Source organism: Panthera uncia, chromosome D1 (assembly GCF_023721935.1).
Source record: "Panthera uncia isolate 11264 chromosome D1, Puncia_PCG_1.0, whole genome shotgun sequence".
NCBI lineage: Eukaryota > Metazoa > Chordata > Mammalia > Carnivora > Felidae > Panthera > Panthera uncia.
In genome coordinates this window covers 73,725,164-73,742,671 of record NC_064808.1, presented here as the reverse complement: position 1 = coordinate 73,742,671, position 17,508 = coordinate 73,725,164, and the positions used below count along the sequence as shown (strand labels likewise).

Genomic DNA, 17,508 nt, shown 5'->3' with positions numbered 1-17,508 from the left:
GATACAGGATCAGAAAATCTTTATGGAATGGAATTAGAATGCAATTTGTTGAGCAAAGTATCTTCTGTAGTTTTAATTTACAGAAATTTTCCTGAAACATCTAAGAGTAAAGCATTCTACCTAGAAGACACTATTGTGATGGTAAATAATAACTGTGCTCTTTGCTCATTTACCAGTCCAGACGATAAATTATCACAGAACCATCACATTTTGAAACACACACATTATATCTACCTAATTAAGAAAAATAAATACTAACAATTTAATTCAATTATGATAAATTGTATTCAAGACACTAAATAACATATGTTATGGTGATTATATTTACCTGTTGGATACTACCCTAAAAAGCTCAGATAAAAATCTTTGAATACTTATGTTTAACTAAGCATATTTTGGGGTTAAAAATGAACTGAAAACATAGAAGAGAAATCCCACAACCTCCCACTACTGCCTTTACCCTCCCGTCTGCCTCTGTGTCCCTTTACTCTGCTGTCTCTTCCCTCGTATTATGGATGAACTGTCCCCCTGTACACTTGGGCACAAAATCTCATCTCCTCTCATTTAGGATCCCTATTCTAGGATAAAGGAGATGTGGTATATACATACAATGGAATATTACTCAGCCATAAAAAAATAATCAGATCTTGCCATTTGTGACAACAGGGATAGACTTAGAGGGTATGATGCTAAGTGAAATAAGTCAGAGAGAGACAAATACCATATGATTTCACTTATATGTGGAATCTAGAAAACAAAGCAGAGAAACAGAAACGGACAGTTAAAGAGAACAAACTGATGGTGGGAGGGGGGCGGGTGTGTGTGTGTGTATGTGTGTGTGTGTGGAGGGAAGGCCAGAATTGGTGAAGGGAATCAAGAGGTAAAACTTAAAGTTATAAAATAAGTCATGATGATGTAATGTTCAGCACAAGGAATCCAGTCAGTAAGATTGTAATAACTTTGTATGGTGGCAGATGGTAACTACCTTTGCGGTGAGCATTTTGTAAAATACATTAATGTTGAATCACTATGTCATACACCTATAACCAATACAGTTGGTTGTCAACTGTAATTAAAAGTAAAACTTCGGGGTGCCTGGGTGGCTCAGACAGCTGAGCGTCTGACTTCAGCTTAGGTCATGATCTCGCGGTTCGTGGGTTCAAGCCCTACGGGCTCTATGCTGACAGCTCGGAGTCTGGAGCCTGCTTTGGATTCTGTGTCTCCCTCTCTCTCTGCTCCCCTGCTCACACTCTGTCTCTCTCTCTCTCTCAGAAACAAATAAACATTAAAACAAAAAAAAAAAAAGTAAAAATTCTTCCTTCTCTTTCCTGCAAAATCAACTTTACCCTGTTTATTGGATCGTTCCCGTTAGTATGTAAACAATCCTGTTCCTTCTCTGATCTTTAAAAACAAAATCCTTTCTTCATCCTACTTTTCCTTCTGGCTGCTGCATCCTTTTCCTGCTCCCAGGCGCCGCACATCTGTCACCATCTTCTCATCCCCCATTCCCCGTTGAGTGCACTAAGGTACTACACCAGAGAAACCACTTTTGGGGAGGTTCCCGGTGATCTCTGGACGGCTGCTCCCAGTGCTCGGTGCTCAGCTCCTATCTGATCCGATCAGCCGGCGGCATCTGACACAGTGGATTAACTCCCTCCGCCTTGGAACCCTGGCTCCTGCCTTGGGGCTTTACATGTGCCCTGTTCCTCCTAGCCTTTGCTCAGATGTCAGCCACCCTACCTAAAATCAGCAGCTCCTCCTACCACAGGCTTCAATTTCCTTTTCTCTCCGAAGCGGTTAGCACCACCTGACATATTATGTGCTTGTCTTTTTTTTTTTCCCTCTTTTCTCTCCAATAGGATTTCAGTTCCATGAGACCAAGGATTTTTTTGTTCAGTCTGTTCATCAGTGTATCACCAGTACCTAGAAGAGGACACGCAAAGCGCACGGCACCTAAGAGGCACTCAGTGAATATCTGTTAGAACAGTTAGTTGATGAGCTGTTGGCATTTAACTGCTAGACCATAAACATCTCTTGAGGCAGATCGAGAAATCAGAAGTTTGATTTTGTCATTATAAAACTGTTGTCCTCCTGCTCGTAGGTATGATGACTATGATTACGGAGAAGTTAATCAACTACTTGAACGAAGCCTGAAGGTTTACATTAAGACAGTGACCTGCTATCCTGAGAGAACTACCAAGCGCATGTATGATAGTTACTGGCGTCAGTTCAAGCACTCAGAAAAGGTGCGTTGCATGACTGCACGTTCTGTGTGCCTTAGACACGTGTCCACTATCATTAGGAAGGACTGTGAAAAATTGCACGTGAAAGTGTTAATAAATCAGCGCCATTAAAGAAGAGGAAGCGGCGTCATCTGGCTATCCCTTGAACAATGTTTTCAAATTCAGGTTTACTGAAGATTAAATTTTTGTTGTGCGTTTTGTCCGGTGTGGTAAGTACGGCAAAAGCATAGAATCAGCCGTTGCAAGACTGGATCTGAATATTGGTATTTTTGAAGTCCATTTAGGAAAATGTCTACCAGTCCAGCAACTAACAAAAATCAACCCTACTGAGATGTGTTAGGTGTGGTTGTGCCGTGCCCAGAAGGTATATCCATTTAGATGAACTAGCCATTAGAGTTAACCTATTTGTACGATAGTCTCTCATTCCAATTTGGTAATTTTGTATTTTGACAATATAATGCAGGACCTTTGAGCCAAATATATATACCCTTATGTAAGAATATTTCTTTCGGGGCGCCTGGGTGGCTCAGTCAGTTAAGTGTCCGACTTCAGCTCAGGTCATGATCTCGCGGTTTACAAGTTCGAGCCCCAGGTTAGACTCTCTGTGCTCCAGCTCAGAGCCTGGAACCTGCTTCAGATTCTGTGTCTCCCTCTCTCTCTGCCCCTCCCATGCTCATGCTCTGTCTCTCAATAATAAATAAGCGTTAAAAAAAATTAAAAAAAAAAAAGAATATTTCTTTGGATGAAATACATAGGAATCATTATGTAAGATCTAATAAATGTTAAGGATCTTTACCAACGTTGTAGTTGAAGAACTGGCCTTAAATCCTAGATCATTTTGACCTGTAAGTCCAAGAATCTTCCATTTACACCACAGGTTCCCAGCTTTTGAGAGTAAGAAAATCCATTTAGGGTCCTAATATTCACTAATTAACTCTGTGGCCTTGACAGAAAATGTTATGGCCTCCATACCTAACGGATTTTATGAAGTCTTTGGGCCAGTCACACATACGATATATTTATATGTTTGCATTACTTTACTGGGTTGTATCTAGAAATTCCCTTTATTCATCGAGAGAATATCCCTAACCCGTAGAACATTATCAAAATAAATCCAATATCAAAACACATTTCTTTGTAGTCTATTTTGAAAAATACATTGGTATTAATTTTAACCTATCAGCTAATGTGTGTCTCCCCCAACACTTAGGGGCTTGTATCCGAAAGACTCCAGGGAAGGTACACATATCTAACAAGGACCAGACAGTAATTGCAAACTGCTGTAAGCTTCAGGTTTTCACTTCCGTACCTTTCCAAGTATACAGGAAGAAATGTTTTTAAAAGCTTTCCGAGGACTGAACATAGGCTCTGAGACATGTAGAGCTGATTTTTAGCCACATACAACTGGAAGAAGAGAAAGTTGCAATTTATTAAAAAATTGAAAAGTATGTGATTTCGTAATCCAGAAGATTGATTGGCTTTATACACATCGTGTACATTCTGACATAATGCTTGGTACTTTCAAGACTTTTAGAGGTCATTTTTGCCACTCACAAGATCCCTTTCTCTTTTATAGACACAGTTTTGTTATGAGCGTTCCATCATTTACACGCGTAGATATGCCGAGGCATGTGTGTTTGCATGTGTGTTGTACACAAGACAAACCCTTGTGAATGTCTGTTAAAAAAAAAAAAAGGAAGTTTTTTCAGTTGTTTGTAATTGTCACTAAGTTGCTAACGTTGTCGTTTCTAGGTTCACGTAAATTTGCTTTTAATGGAAGCACGGATGCAAGCTGAACTTCTTTATGCCCTTCGTGCCATAACTCGGCATTTGACCTGAAGCATCACCCAGCGGAAACGTCATATGTGTGTAAAGACCTTTCCACACAAGAACATACATCAGAAGCTGTTTGTGATGGGCATCAAAAGTTATTCAATTCTCTAGTGTCAAAGTTTAGCCGTTCTCTTTGGCGGCTGTAATGTGCAATGATGTGTTTTATTTTTCTTGATGCTTAACATTACTAACAATTGCAAAAATAATACTGAGGAGCACTACTTTGCATTGTTTTATAGTTGGAGTTTTGGATACTGATCATAAATCACGAACCTGGTTTATTAATGCTTAACTTCAGCGCTTTTGGGTTTGTATGTATGTGTATTCTTTTATTTCCTTCTTTCTTTTTTTTTATTATTATTATTATTTTTTTTTTTTGGAATAAGGAAAAGCGCTTACAATCTGCTCAAGTGATTGTTTTTCAGATATTGGAATTCAGCAAAGAATGACCTCTTCTGGCCATTCTAAACTTTTAACGTTGTGTCCTAAATCTGATGGAGGAGAAGCATGCGCTGTTGAACTAAGCTGCTCACAGGACACATATCTGTGTCCCCAGGAGATTATTTGTCAGGCACTGTTTGTGGTTTTTGTTTGTTTGTTTGTTTTTGTTTTTTGGGTTTTTTTTTTTTTTTTTACTGCTATTGGCGATAACGTGAAATGTGATACAGCCATTGTCCATAATTTAATGTGAAATTAATCATGATGAATTTTATAGCATGCTACTGAAATGCCAAATTCAGCTCTTTTCTTTCTCTTCTGAAACAGAAGTTTCCGTTTTCCGTATCAGATGTATATATTAAAAGCAGAATTATGCACAATCCTTTCTATCACTAACAGTCCTCCTCAGTCATGTAAGTCATCAGCGCTCACAGAGCTGCTCACCGCTCATTCAGTTGGCACACGCAAGCCTGTACCCACACAAGACTGACCAAAAAAGTTTCTTTGCACGTTTTTCTTTTCTCATAGCGTTTTCTATATCGCAGTAAGCAGAGGAAGGTTAATGTAGTTGTATTTTTTCCTGGTAGCTTTTAGAACTTCTTTCCCATGATTTTTCTTCTAATAGGCTGAGGAGTTGAATATTCAGAGGTAACAATTGTGTTTCTATGCATTAATGTGATTGAACAGCAACAACAACAACAAAAAAAGTGCAATATGTCGGGAAAAAAATACTCAGCTGAACTTTCCCCCCATTATGTCATTGCAGAAGTGTCCTTGTAAACAGAGCCATAAAGAAATTTTGTTCAAATTTCTTTATTGCACAAGGCTTTTGCCTTACTGGGGTTGAACAATATTGTTTTCCTAATGCCAAAGCACCCCCTTCCCCAGAAAAAAAAAAAAATCTCTTTGGACAACTGGTTTAAAAAAGCTATCAAGTCTTAGGGGAGGAAGAAGCATCCAAAAAGTCACATTTTTGCATCGGTTTGTGTTGCCTGATTAGACTATCCTTACAGAGCACAATATTATGTGTTTCTAGCTTTAATTTGTATTGTGTTAATGAACCAGTGAAGTGCCTAAGAGATGCTTACAACTATCCAGTAGGACACGACCACACTGCTTAAACACTTTTTGGTTAACTAAGGGTGACTTGAATTTTCACAAATCTGCTAATTTTTTAAAAACAACTCCATTTTCTCATGGTAAATAATAGAGTCAAAATTCTCCATTAGAGTTCCCACAAAGATTTCATCAAAGACTGACTTATTTGTTGTATAGGACTTTTTCTCTCATGAAAGAATCTTGGGTTTTGTTAAGTCATTTTCCCCTTCTGTTCACTATCCTTTTCTGATACAGTACATTAGGTTGCTTTCTTTTAGAGTTTGTCCCAGATAAGAAAATAGAAAGATGACTGTAAACCTACTAACACAAGGTGGTTCTGCATTTTTAGATTCCAGGATCTCATTTGAAATCTTCCACGTGAGGAAAAAATCGCTAATATTTTTTAAGACAGGGTGGTTTATTTAAAGATATCATTCAGATAATTCATGCCAGATCTCTTCTGTTTATTGCATATGCCATATGTTGACTTCATTCGGCATCACATCATGTAGATATGTCTGTTAACTGCAAGGAAAGTATTTAGGAAAATGATAAAACACGGATAATAACATCAATGCATATTTGACTTCCCTAACCTTAGAACTTTCGAGTTGAGGATATCTTTTATTCTTGATGTTTTTTTATTTTGTTTTGTTTTTTAACTACAATCCTTTCAGTTAATAACCCTGTATTATTGTGCAGGTGACCTGTATTACAGGATAAAAAAGGATCTTTATAAAATGGAAAAGAAGGAGAAATTCTCACAGAAAAACCATTATGAGCTTTAGACCAAAAGGGGAAACAAGGTGTACGTAATGAAAATGGCCACTTAGTTTTTGTCTTTTTTTTTTTTTTTTTTTTTACCCCAGAAATGGAAGTAGTTGGAGTTTGGGTTTTGGAAATATTAGTGCCTTTACTAGATCTCTTTTCTAGCAGAGTTTCTTTTTAGCTCAGCATTGCTCTACTCATCAGTAATCAGGAACGTAAATTGACTTGGAACTATAAACAAAAACAAAACAATGTCTTTATGAACCTCAGTGAACCAGCCTAGAAAAATTGACTTCCGAAGGTGCTGGGGCACCTACTGAGACGCAGCACGCACAACATGAGTACCATTTTACAGCGAGGTTGCTGTGAACTTTCTCTAATGCAGACTTGAAATTCTGATGCGGTTTTCCAGGGTGGTATTTTTTCAGAGTATTGAATTTACTATGTAGTAATTTATAGTATAGCTTTTTATATTAAAATGTGATATTTTTCAAAGAGATATCTGGTTCAATTAGTGTAACGATATGATTATACGATACGCTAACCTCCACCTTGGGGCTCACATTGTGCCAAACTTAAATGTGCAAGTGTACTTGGAAAAACAGCACATGTGACTGTGAATTCTCTAACTTCGTTGCTTATTACGTTGAAATTAGTCTAACAAGCCACTGATAATCTGCCTGGTTGATGTCTATTTACTTCCCGGCTTCCCTTGTCATTCTTAATTTCTCAGAGCACCTTAGGAAATACCTAAATAAAGACTCTCCCACCTGAACGTCAATCTGATCTGTAAACCCATCCCTTGACTGTGGGGTTGGCCAGGCAGCTGGCCCCCTGGATCCTTCAGCTTCGGTCTCCTCAGATGGATCCTTGATAATCAGAGGAAACGAGGCTTGCTGAGATGAGACCACTCATTACCTTCTTTACCTTTTTGAACCAAGTATGTTGTCTCAGTCTCAGGAAGAATCTTTGTCCCATCCGGGGTACTTTTACAATAAAAGATGGCTAATGTGGAATCTGGGCCATGGCCTTGGCCTTTAGTTATGGCTTTAAACCCAAACAATGGCAGAGCAACACAGGGCTGTTTTCAAACAGAAAACTCAGTGGAAGCTTTATATTAAAATCATATTTGAACCAGAGCCCCTATTTTAATTGTTAGGAAGTCCCCTAAGGATTTTAAATTCTTCTAAAAACTAAATCACATTAGTCTACAGCAGCTTTTCCCTTTTCCACCTTACAGAGTTTTGTTTTGTTTTGTTTAATCCAAAATCCTAGATTCTTAGGCCGCAGCAAAATAAAATGATCAGCAAACAATCAAAGATCTATACTTAAAAATAGTTTACCACTTTAGTGCAGAGTGCATGCATGTGTGAAGGTAAGATTCTTTTAAACTCGTAAATCCGGTTCATCGGGGACAAAAATTAATTTCAGTGCATGTTATAAGAATGATTTGCACTGTGATAGTAAAATGAGGTTTTCGTTTTGTGTTGTGTTTTGAAGACGATTCTAAATCATCCCTCTGGAAAGCAAGACCTTAAACTCTTCTCTTTACCTAATGGACTTTTTCTTCTTTTATGCAAATAGACGGTCTTGCATGGAGTAAAAAGTATGCAACAGTAACGTTGTATAAATAGCATATGAAATTTTCTTAGTAGTATAATGCAACAGCGCCCTGAAAGACACGGGGCCCCACAGTTCGGATCGAGTGTTAAGTCACCTAATTTGTATAATCAGAACCTATTCTCGGTGGCCGTCATTTTAATCTGTTTCCCTATCGTATCCCTCCGGAGACAGAGAATCAAATGACGTCGTCTTTCCTCAGAGCAGTACTGTAACATGAATGTATCCCTCTCAGTCCACAGAACTGCAACGCCCCCCTGTGTGTGGAGCCTACGTCCACGCTGATTTGGCTTAGTTAGTAGTGTCTGCTCAGGTGAGAAGTAGAACAAACATCGCTGGGGTGAAACGGATCCTAGAGGTGGAGGCAGAGCCCTGTGAGGAAGGAGAAGGTTTTCAGTGAACGCATGGAACATTCGAGCGTGGCCATCCTCAGCATCGTGCGCCTGATATTAAGGAACATTCCCATGTGGGAGTTCCTATCTGCATTCAGTCCACCCTTTCCTGCCTGCTTTCTTCCCCCAAGTGCCTCAACCTCTACATGCTCGCCATCTTCCCCTTCCCTCAGCCCATCTTGGTCTGAAGGCCTCTTCACAATCCAAACCAAACATCACCAGCCACCTGCTGATAGTCACCAGCATTTACTTTTCTGAGTTCCTTTTTCTCCACTCGTTAAGAATAGGACTTTGTCCCCGCTCCTCTACATCCCCCAGTCATCCAGCGACATGTCGGCTAACCTTCTCCATAGACACCCTAGCAGATATTATGCAGCACCGAGTGTAATCCTGTCCATCCCATACTCGAATACCCTTTCCCGGCTGCCTCTACCTCATCCCCAAAGAGCCTATAAATTCAGAGTATCCAACCTTTTCATGGATTCACTCTCTGTTGTTCAGTAATGCTACTTCCATATTTTAATAAATCTTAGAAGATTTTTGCCTTCTATCAAAGTAGAAGTCTTTATATTTATACACGATACAGAAATGGAACTATTTCTACCATGCAGAATTTAGCATTTAGCAGGACTGTAAAGTGATTGATTGAGTTACCACCCTAACCTGGATCTATATTAGGTAATAAATACTGGTGTTAGTCCAAGTTATTTGAATGTAAATGAACAATTCTCTAGCAATCCAGACTGATGTGTAACCCCTCGGGGAAACAGGAAATTTCTGGCATATCCATGGGTGTCGTTACTTGGGCCTTGAAACACGCTTCTAAGAGAAGGACGTATGATAAAGAGTGTTGAGGTGGTCCCATTGGATCGCAGAAGCCCATTTGATATATAACATAGATAAAATACTACACAATTGGGTACATAAGGGTTTTTGAACAAGCTCTCCTGGATTAGACTAGGCTTCTAGCCCCCATTCCTACCTTGTGTTCTCCACGGGGGAGAAAAGTACTATGGGGTGAAAAGGGAATGCATTGACTTTGTAGTCTTTATTCCCCTGGCTGCAGTTCGGGTATATCCAGACTGTCCTTAAGGAACAAGTGCACAGAAGAAGCAACAACAGTCTTCCTCTCCAGCCAGTGTGCACCCTGTTCATGGCTGACGACTCTGTCCGGTTTCTAACACGGGGCATGTTCATCTACAGATGGCTGGCTGACCCGGTGATGAACCACCCTGTTTGGAAGTGTAGATTAATACAATCTGTGGTGGCATTTGAATGCTTTACGTTCCATTCGTGAACAACCCAACCTGATGGCAGAGTCTCATAGATGTCTTTAAGGTTCCCAGGAGTGAATCGATGCCTCATTGAGAAGTGACACTTAATAATGGAGACCGAAGGGATGGTTCTCGCAAAATCGTATGTGGTGAAGGGTTCATTCTAGCTTAAATTAATTCTGGCTGCACCACCATGAAATACAGAACTAACAAAGAAAAAAATACAGGGGTGGGGGAAGAAGGAGTATCTGATTTTTTTCAGTGCTTGTGGAAATCTTTGAGGTAACGATATGCATACTATAAAATAGCCTTTAGAACAAACACCCCATTTTACTTCTAGCTTATAGGACAACATCAAACATTAGTGAGTCTAAGTACGATAAATATAATTTTTGGTATATAAATTTTGCTAAAACAGTCTATTTTCTTGCATCCCTCAGCTTACCCTCTTAGAAATGAATGTATAATTTCCACAGAAAGATTATCAAAGGGAGAGAGAATCTCTGGTATGTAATGCTAAAGTATTGTTCATGAATTCTGATTAGCTAAGTGTATGCACTATGACATTTAGCAGATATCTTTCTTAATCAGTCTTTACAGATTTTCCACTGACTTCCAAATCTTGTAAGGAAGGACCCAAAGGTAGGATAAAGGAAACCTATCAGTTGGGTAGCCAAGTCGTTTCCTTTGTAACATTGAGAGACTATTTTCTCCTTTCTGAATTTCACTGGTTCTCTAAAATTAAAGGTAAGAGTTCACTGGTACCCTTGTTCATCAAGGCAAGTGATCCAAACTCTCTATCTCGTGCACATATTTTCTTTGCATCCGCATATCTTCTCTGGAAAGAAAATACGATTTTTCCCTTCCTCTTTCTCTTCATATGTACTCTTTTCAACTCAAAATAAGACAGACACAGGAAGCAAATCAAGCCAGTTCGGCATCATCTCCATGCTAATAGAATAGTCCCATCCACATGCACAGTTTGAGCAAGGTAAAAAAGAACCTTGTCAGGTCAACTCGGAACCTGGCCTTGCTTCTTGGATTAGCTCCTTCGAACCTGAAAATAACTTTCCTGGTCATGGAAGAACTGGATGTATCCTTTAGCTTATGAAATAGGATTTGAACTTGAAATCTTTTTTTTTTTTTTTTAAATCCTGATTCTGCAGGGCAGCTACATAATGAATGTATATATTAAGACTTTGTAGCTGAATTGCACATGAAATCAGATTGCCAACTTCTTGACTTTCAATTTTAGACATCATTTTATCCTTAAGTTGTGAGCGATATATGTAGCATGCTGTGAAACGTCTATTATAGTTCTTTAATTCATCAGTATTAATACAGAATTATCTTTTGCGTTCCTTGGTACTTTTTATTCAGTGTAATCAGAAGCTGTGATGTTTTGCCTTTGTAGTCCTGTGCTTTGTTACTGTAATTTTTTTTTTTTTTTTACGAAGCACGTGACTTTGGACTAATGTGAGGCAGATGACATGATCTTTAAGACTGCTATATATATCAGTCTCTTACTATATAAGGTTTTCAATTAGAATAAGCTTTTATCAAATAGATCATTGATGCAATTTAGGATTCACGCAGTTTTCAGCGTCCAATGGCGGTCTTATATTTATAGTTTCAATTCTGAAGATAGCAAACTTGATAAACAGCCACTTTAAACTTGTTCTGGCAAACCAGACCCTGCTCTAGATGTAGTAGTCTAAGGTAGTTAACCATATAAGCCTTTTCAACTATTATGCCCTCCACAGAGTCAGCAGTTAAGGAGATTATAGAACCCATGAAAGCTTTTTGTATGTATAAGTAGGTTTTATTTTTCTTATGTTGCTGATTTTACAATTCTGACTAAAGCTGACCTGAATGGATCAGTTTATGTGTAATATTCTAGTGCTTTAATGGCTTTTTTTTTTTTTTTTTGGAGGGATGGGTAATATTATTTGAACAGATGCAGAAGGAACTGTTAGTGAGTCAAGACAAACACATTTGAAATAAAGGAACTGTGTATTAACATGTTAACAATTCATAACTGCACTTTTTATGACATTTTGAAAATCTATTTATAGGTACAGAACAATGGGTTTTGTTAAACTGTATCACATTTATACTTGCAGAAATTTATTTCATTGTTATTAGTAGGAATTTTATTGGTTCAATAAAATTGGCAAAACTGATCCTTGATTATTTGCTTTTATATATTTACATTTTTATTGGAGTAGCATTCTTGCGTAGGTTTGTTTCTGCTCAATTATTGAGACATGCGTTCGGAAAGACATCACAACAGTAAGTCGTTTTTTCCCCGAATTCCTGACCCACAGATTTCTGGTGACAGTTCTTATTATCACTTGATATTGTATTAATGGAATATTGCAATAGCGTTAAGTTGTGCAAAATATATAAATCCTGTTACCTTTTTAAATGTCATTTGTGAGGGGCACCTGGGTGGCTCATTCAGTTGAGCGTCTGATTTCTGCTCAGGTCACGATCTCCTGGTTCAGGAGTTCAAGCCCCATCAGGCTCATTGCTGTCAGTGCGGAGCCTGCTTCAGATCCTCTGCCTCCCCCTCCGTGCCCACCCCCCCAAAAGCATAAAATGTCAGTTGTGATCACAGCAAGAGGCAAATTAATTTCACCATTGTCTCTTGTGAGCCAAAACAGTAATGTAGAATGGGAATGGAGCATTGAACCTGGGGTCAGAGCCTGGCTTCGAAACTTTCTCTTTGTATTCCAGTGTTAGCTTTGTGACCCTAGAAGTAATTTAATCTCTGTGATCCATGATTTCCACACCACAGTCTGAGGGGAGTAATACCTCCTTGACGTGGTTATTTGAGAATTAGGTGAAATGTAGCCATGTATTCGAAATATACATACAGTGGTGAGTTTGAGCAGCTAAATGAGAAAGCCTGAAAGCAGTGTTGTGGCTAATTGAAACAGATAAGAACAGATGGGGAAAGGGAGGTTATAATGTGTAATGGGAAGTGATGGTAAAGTCCCAAGTAGAAATGTAAGATAGGCTTTTGGAAAGCTACAGAGGATGTGTAAAGTCTTTCATGTAGGGTTTTCTAAGCCAAGTCCTAATTTTGATTTATGCTGATTACATAAAAATCCCTATCAAAGGCGAGCGCTTTCCCTTTGTGCCGCCTGTCCAGCTGTAAGGGAGGATCGGCAGAAACCACCTCCTTGCTGATGAGAGTCTGTCTCTTTTAATAATATGCAACTTCCGGGGGAGAATTAGGGGAGGGCACATCCGGCCAACTCAGCCAGCAGCCTGGCCCTTCCCCACGGCCTCCCTCAACTCAAAATCCCCCTTTTGAACACTGGTTCCCTGAGAATTTGTTAACAACCCTGAACCATTTTTTAAAGTGAAATAAAAGTCCATGTTTACGTGTATGCTTGGTCGTTTCACATACACGATCTCATTTATGTCTCATGGTAACTTTGGAAAGAGCCACTGTGTCCATTTTGCAGACGAGGAAGTTGAGCCTTAGAGAGCTTTGTCTGCCTAAGAGTTGGCACCTAGAAGAGTCACACTGAGGACCTGAAGTCGTCTTTCTAATATCACTTTTTATACTAAACTTCTCCACCTTTATTCAGCCTACACTTCTTACTTGATGATGTAAGTACCATCAGCATGATATTTTACTAAAAAATGAAAGGCTAGTCCATGCTCCAAACAAGAGGTTAGAGAATTTTCCTCTCTGGGTAACTTGCAACTTTTTTGAATTTTAAAAAATAGGGGTTTTTTTGTTTGTTTTTTCTTCCAGTCCTGTAGGGGCGCTTCTATTTAAAATACAGTCCCCAGGGGAAAGGTTCCCAGACCAATTATATCAAATCAGTAGCTGTAAATTTAAAAGCTAAAAATTTTTCCCAAGAGAACAAGCCTGATCCTAAAGAAGACTGAGGAAAATTTAAGAATGTATTGCATTTCCGGGGTGCCTGGGCGGCTCAGCTGGTCAAGCGTCCAGACTCTTGGTTTCGGCTCAGGTCATGATATCACAGTTCATGAGTTCAAGTCCCACATCAGGTTTCACGCTGACAGTGTGGAGCCTGCTTGGGGTTCTTTCTCCCCCTCTCTCTCTGCCCCTCCCCTGCTCACTCTCTCTAAATAAATAAATTAATTAAAAAAAATTTTTTTTAATGTATTGCATTTTTATTCTTAGGAGCACTCTACTATTTGGTGGAAGTTACCAATTCAAAGTCATAGTTTCTAATGCACCTAACTTTCTCACTATGGATGGAGAAGAGAAGTCAGTGGCAGAAAATGTCTCTTCTCCCTAATCTCACATCCTTGACCTGTGTCAAAACACAGGTGAGCCAAACTCTCCACAGAACTCTTTCAAAGGAAGGTGAGGCTAGACTTCTTCATGCTCCCTGTTTGGCATCAGCCTGCTCCTAAAATAAACATTAACAAATCCGTCATTTTCGTTTCAAGGCGGAATTTCTGAAAATGGCCCTGGTTACACAACTTTCCACCACCCATTAACTCTCTCCTTCACTTGGTCACGGTGGCCTCTTGCTAACTCCCTCCCGCCTTGCTGCTGAGGCCAGTTGTAGGCCTCTGGCCAGGTTGGAGGCACTGGCCAGGTTCGATGGGGGAGAATGTTCGATGGGCCGTGGACAGCTGGCTTCTGGCTTCTGGCCCTGGGGATGCTCCAAGTGAGTGCTCGTGGCAGGATGCCAGAGCCAACCGCCTTTGCACGAGGCATGTATAACCAGTACTGACCAGCGCATTGACAAGGCAGTGCGAGATAGGAGCTTAGAAAACACATCCTAGAATAAATTCAAATCTCAGTGCCACCATTGCTAGCTATCTGGCCTTGAACAAGGAACTTAATGCTGTGGTTTCTCTGTTTCCTCAACTGTAAACTGCAGATCACAGTATTAAGAAGGACATAGCCCCTGTCCTTAAGAAAGGGGAGGTATGGGTAGGAAGAAGGTAATATAGCGACATCAGACAACATAGAAAAGAATAAAGTAATCGTTTGTAGCCCGGGGTCATAAAAATAGCTATCATTTACCAAGAACCTTCTCTCAGTGTTAGGAACTTTGAAGACATTATTTTATTATAATCTGCAAGTGGGTATTTCCTCCAGTTTAAAGAGTTAAAAAAAGGGGCGCCTGGGTGGCTCAGTCGGTTGAGCGCCGACTTCGGCTCAGGTCACGATCTCGCGGTCTGTGAGTTCGAGCCCCGCATCGGGCCCCTGTGCTGACAGCTCAGAGCCCGGAGCCTGTTTCAGATTCTATGTCTCCCTCTCTCTGACCCTCCCCCATTCATGCTCTGTCTCTCTCTCTCAAAAATAAATAAACGTTAAAAAAATATATTAAAAAAAAAAAGAGTTAAAAAAAAATAGGCTGAGCAAAATGAAGTGACTTGTCTAAGGTCAAACAGGTGGATGGTAGAACCACCCTCAGGTTTGTCTAGCTTGAGTTGCTCTTCTGTTTCTTCTACGCCATCACATTCTGCTTGGTGTTCTGAGTGAAGGTCTAACGGGCGCTTGTAGAATTGCTACGATTTGGATTTGCAGACTGCAGAACGGCACATTTAGGTAGAGAAGCCAGAGGGAGCAAGCCCCCGAGCGCCATGCTCAGGCCATGGGTGTGGCACTTTGCATTAGAAGATGAATTTGGAAAGTGTAATTTGCTCAGACTGTGCAGGGTCTTAAGGGTTAGGCTAAAATACGTGTACTTATTCATGGATGAAAGCCATTTTCAATAGGTCTTGAGCACGGGAATGGACATGTCCCGCTTTGAAACCACAGCATCTCCTTGACAACCAGAGCCTGACTAGAATTTCAGGGCCTCGTGGAAGCAGGTAGCTGGGATGCCGTCTTTGGGAGGTGTCCTGAGTATCTTGAATAATTTCCTGAATATTTTCGCACATCCCCGACAGTGATGTATGGCACACCCTCACTGTACCGGAATGAGATCCTGGAAGCCATACTGTGGACATGCAAGGCCTTCCCTTCCCACGCAAGACCCTTCTGATGCCCAGGACCAACCCGAGAGCCGTCAGAAGGGAACTTCGTGCTTTCTGGCTGTGCATTACCTAAAGTTCAGGTAGATTGTTTGCATAAATGCAACAATTAATGTCCTGCCAGCAGCCACAACCTTTGAAATGTGACTTTAACAACTTATCAAGGAGTAGAGCCTATTTTTCTTGGTTCGTCTTGTGACTTGGTGTGGCCCACAGTATGGCAGAAGTGACATTGTATAAGTTGCAGACCTAGGTTCTAAGAAACCTCGCATGCGTCTGCCCTCTCTCGGAATCCTGCCGTGCCTGGGGCCAGGCTGCTGGAGGATAGGACACCCGCAACGAGTTGATCCAGATACTCTGGCCAAGGCCTTGGGTAGAGAAGCTCACCCAAGATCAGTAGTCGTTAGCTGACCTCCACCTGACTGATAGCTCACTGAGCTCAGTGCAGATAAGCATAATCACCCAGGCGACCCAGACACATGAGCATACCTCATTATTCCTACTGAGGTTCTCTGCTTGAATGTTAGACAGCATTGTCGTGGCAACAGGTAGCTGGTGTCGTGTACGTGCTGGATGCGGTCAGTACTGCACCCCGTACAGAATCTGCATTGGGAAATGTCTTGCTCAGATCGCAGTTCATGAAGGATAGCCTGGAGAATAGTCTTAGGGATTTTCATTTGTATCTCCAGAGTCAATGCAGTTAGGAACTTACCAATCAGCCCTTTGTCAGAATGTCCATCTTTGCGAGGTTGATATATCACATTCCTACTAAGCTTGTTCTTAGGTCTTCACCCTCTATACTTTGGGCCCTTAAGCATGACTGTACCCATACCTGGCCTGGTGAGGTCAGGGCCAAAATATCCAAACTTCAGAGGATAAGAATGACTGAGGAGCTTTTTAAAAATCCAGATTCAGGAAACCACCCGCAGCAATTCTGACTGAGTGAGTACAGACCTCCATTTTTAAAATCTCAAGTAACCGGGGGCCACATAGTCAGACCTGGAAGGAAAATGGTTGGGTTATAAGAACTTTACAGTTCTGGGGCGCCTGGGTGGCTCAGTCGGTTAAGCATCTGACTCTTGATCTCGGCTCAGGTCATCATCCCAGGGTCACGGGATCGAGCCCCATGTTGGGCTCTATGTGACAGCGTGGAGCCTGTTTGGGATTCCCTCTCTCTTCTCTCTCTCTCTCTCCCTCCCTCCCCTGCTTGTGCTCTCTCTCTTTCTCTCACTTTCAAAATAAAAAACATTTAAAAATTTAAAAAAGAACTTCACAGTTCTAAATGTACTAAAACTACAATACAGGTACACACCACGGAAAAAGAAAAAGGAAATCAACCCCAGAAGGACAAGTGGCTACAGAAAGTAATGATGAAATCATGAATGGGGGTAGGTACAAGGAAAAGGAATAGTTTTCTCCCGGCATCTCAGTGAAGGTTCCTGCTATACTTTTATTGCTCTCTCAGGTGGAGTGTAGGCCAAATTAATAGTTCTCAACCCTGGGGACTTTAAAAATACTGATATCTGAAAACGATCCCCCACGCTGAGACTTTGATGGAATTAGTTTGAGTTGCGTCCAGGTCAATTGGTTTTGAAATCTCTCCTGGTGATTCCAATGCCCAGCCCATTTTGAGAACCAGCGGGCAGAATTAGAACACATCCCACTTGAAGAGATTTCTTTCTAACAGTGGAAAAAATTGCAGCCCTGATTTACCACACTGACCTGCAGGCAGAATGCGGAGAAGAAAGATTAGGCAGAAATGAAAAAGAATTCCCAGCCGCTTCTAAGACGGCGTCCTCACGGTGGGATCTCAGAAGTGCTGGGAAGGTGAACAGGGAAACACACACCCATCTCACAGGA

The 17,508-nt window shown here is 40.6% G+C and overlaps 1 protein-coding gene across 1 annotated transcript in view; it reads left to right on the top strand.

Annotated features, from left to right (window-relative positions):
* Window positions 1-11,849, top strand: part of SESN3 (sestrin 3) — a 72,920-nt gene extending 61,071 nt beyond the window's left edge. Inside the window, exons 9-10 of the mRNA XM_049620430.1 lie at window positions 2,102-2,246; window positions 3,996-11,849. Coding sequence (XP_049476387.1) covers window positions 2,102-2,246; window positions 3,996-4,082 — 232 coding nt within the window. The 3' untranslated portion in view covers window positions 4,083-11,849. The remainder of the gene's footprint in view (window positions 1-2,101; window positions 2,247-3,995) is intronic.
* Window positions 11,850-17,508: the final 5,659 nt, after the last annotated feature.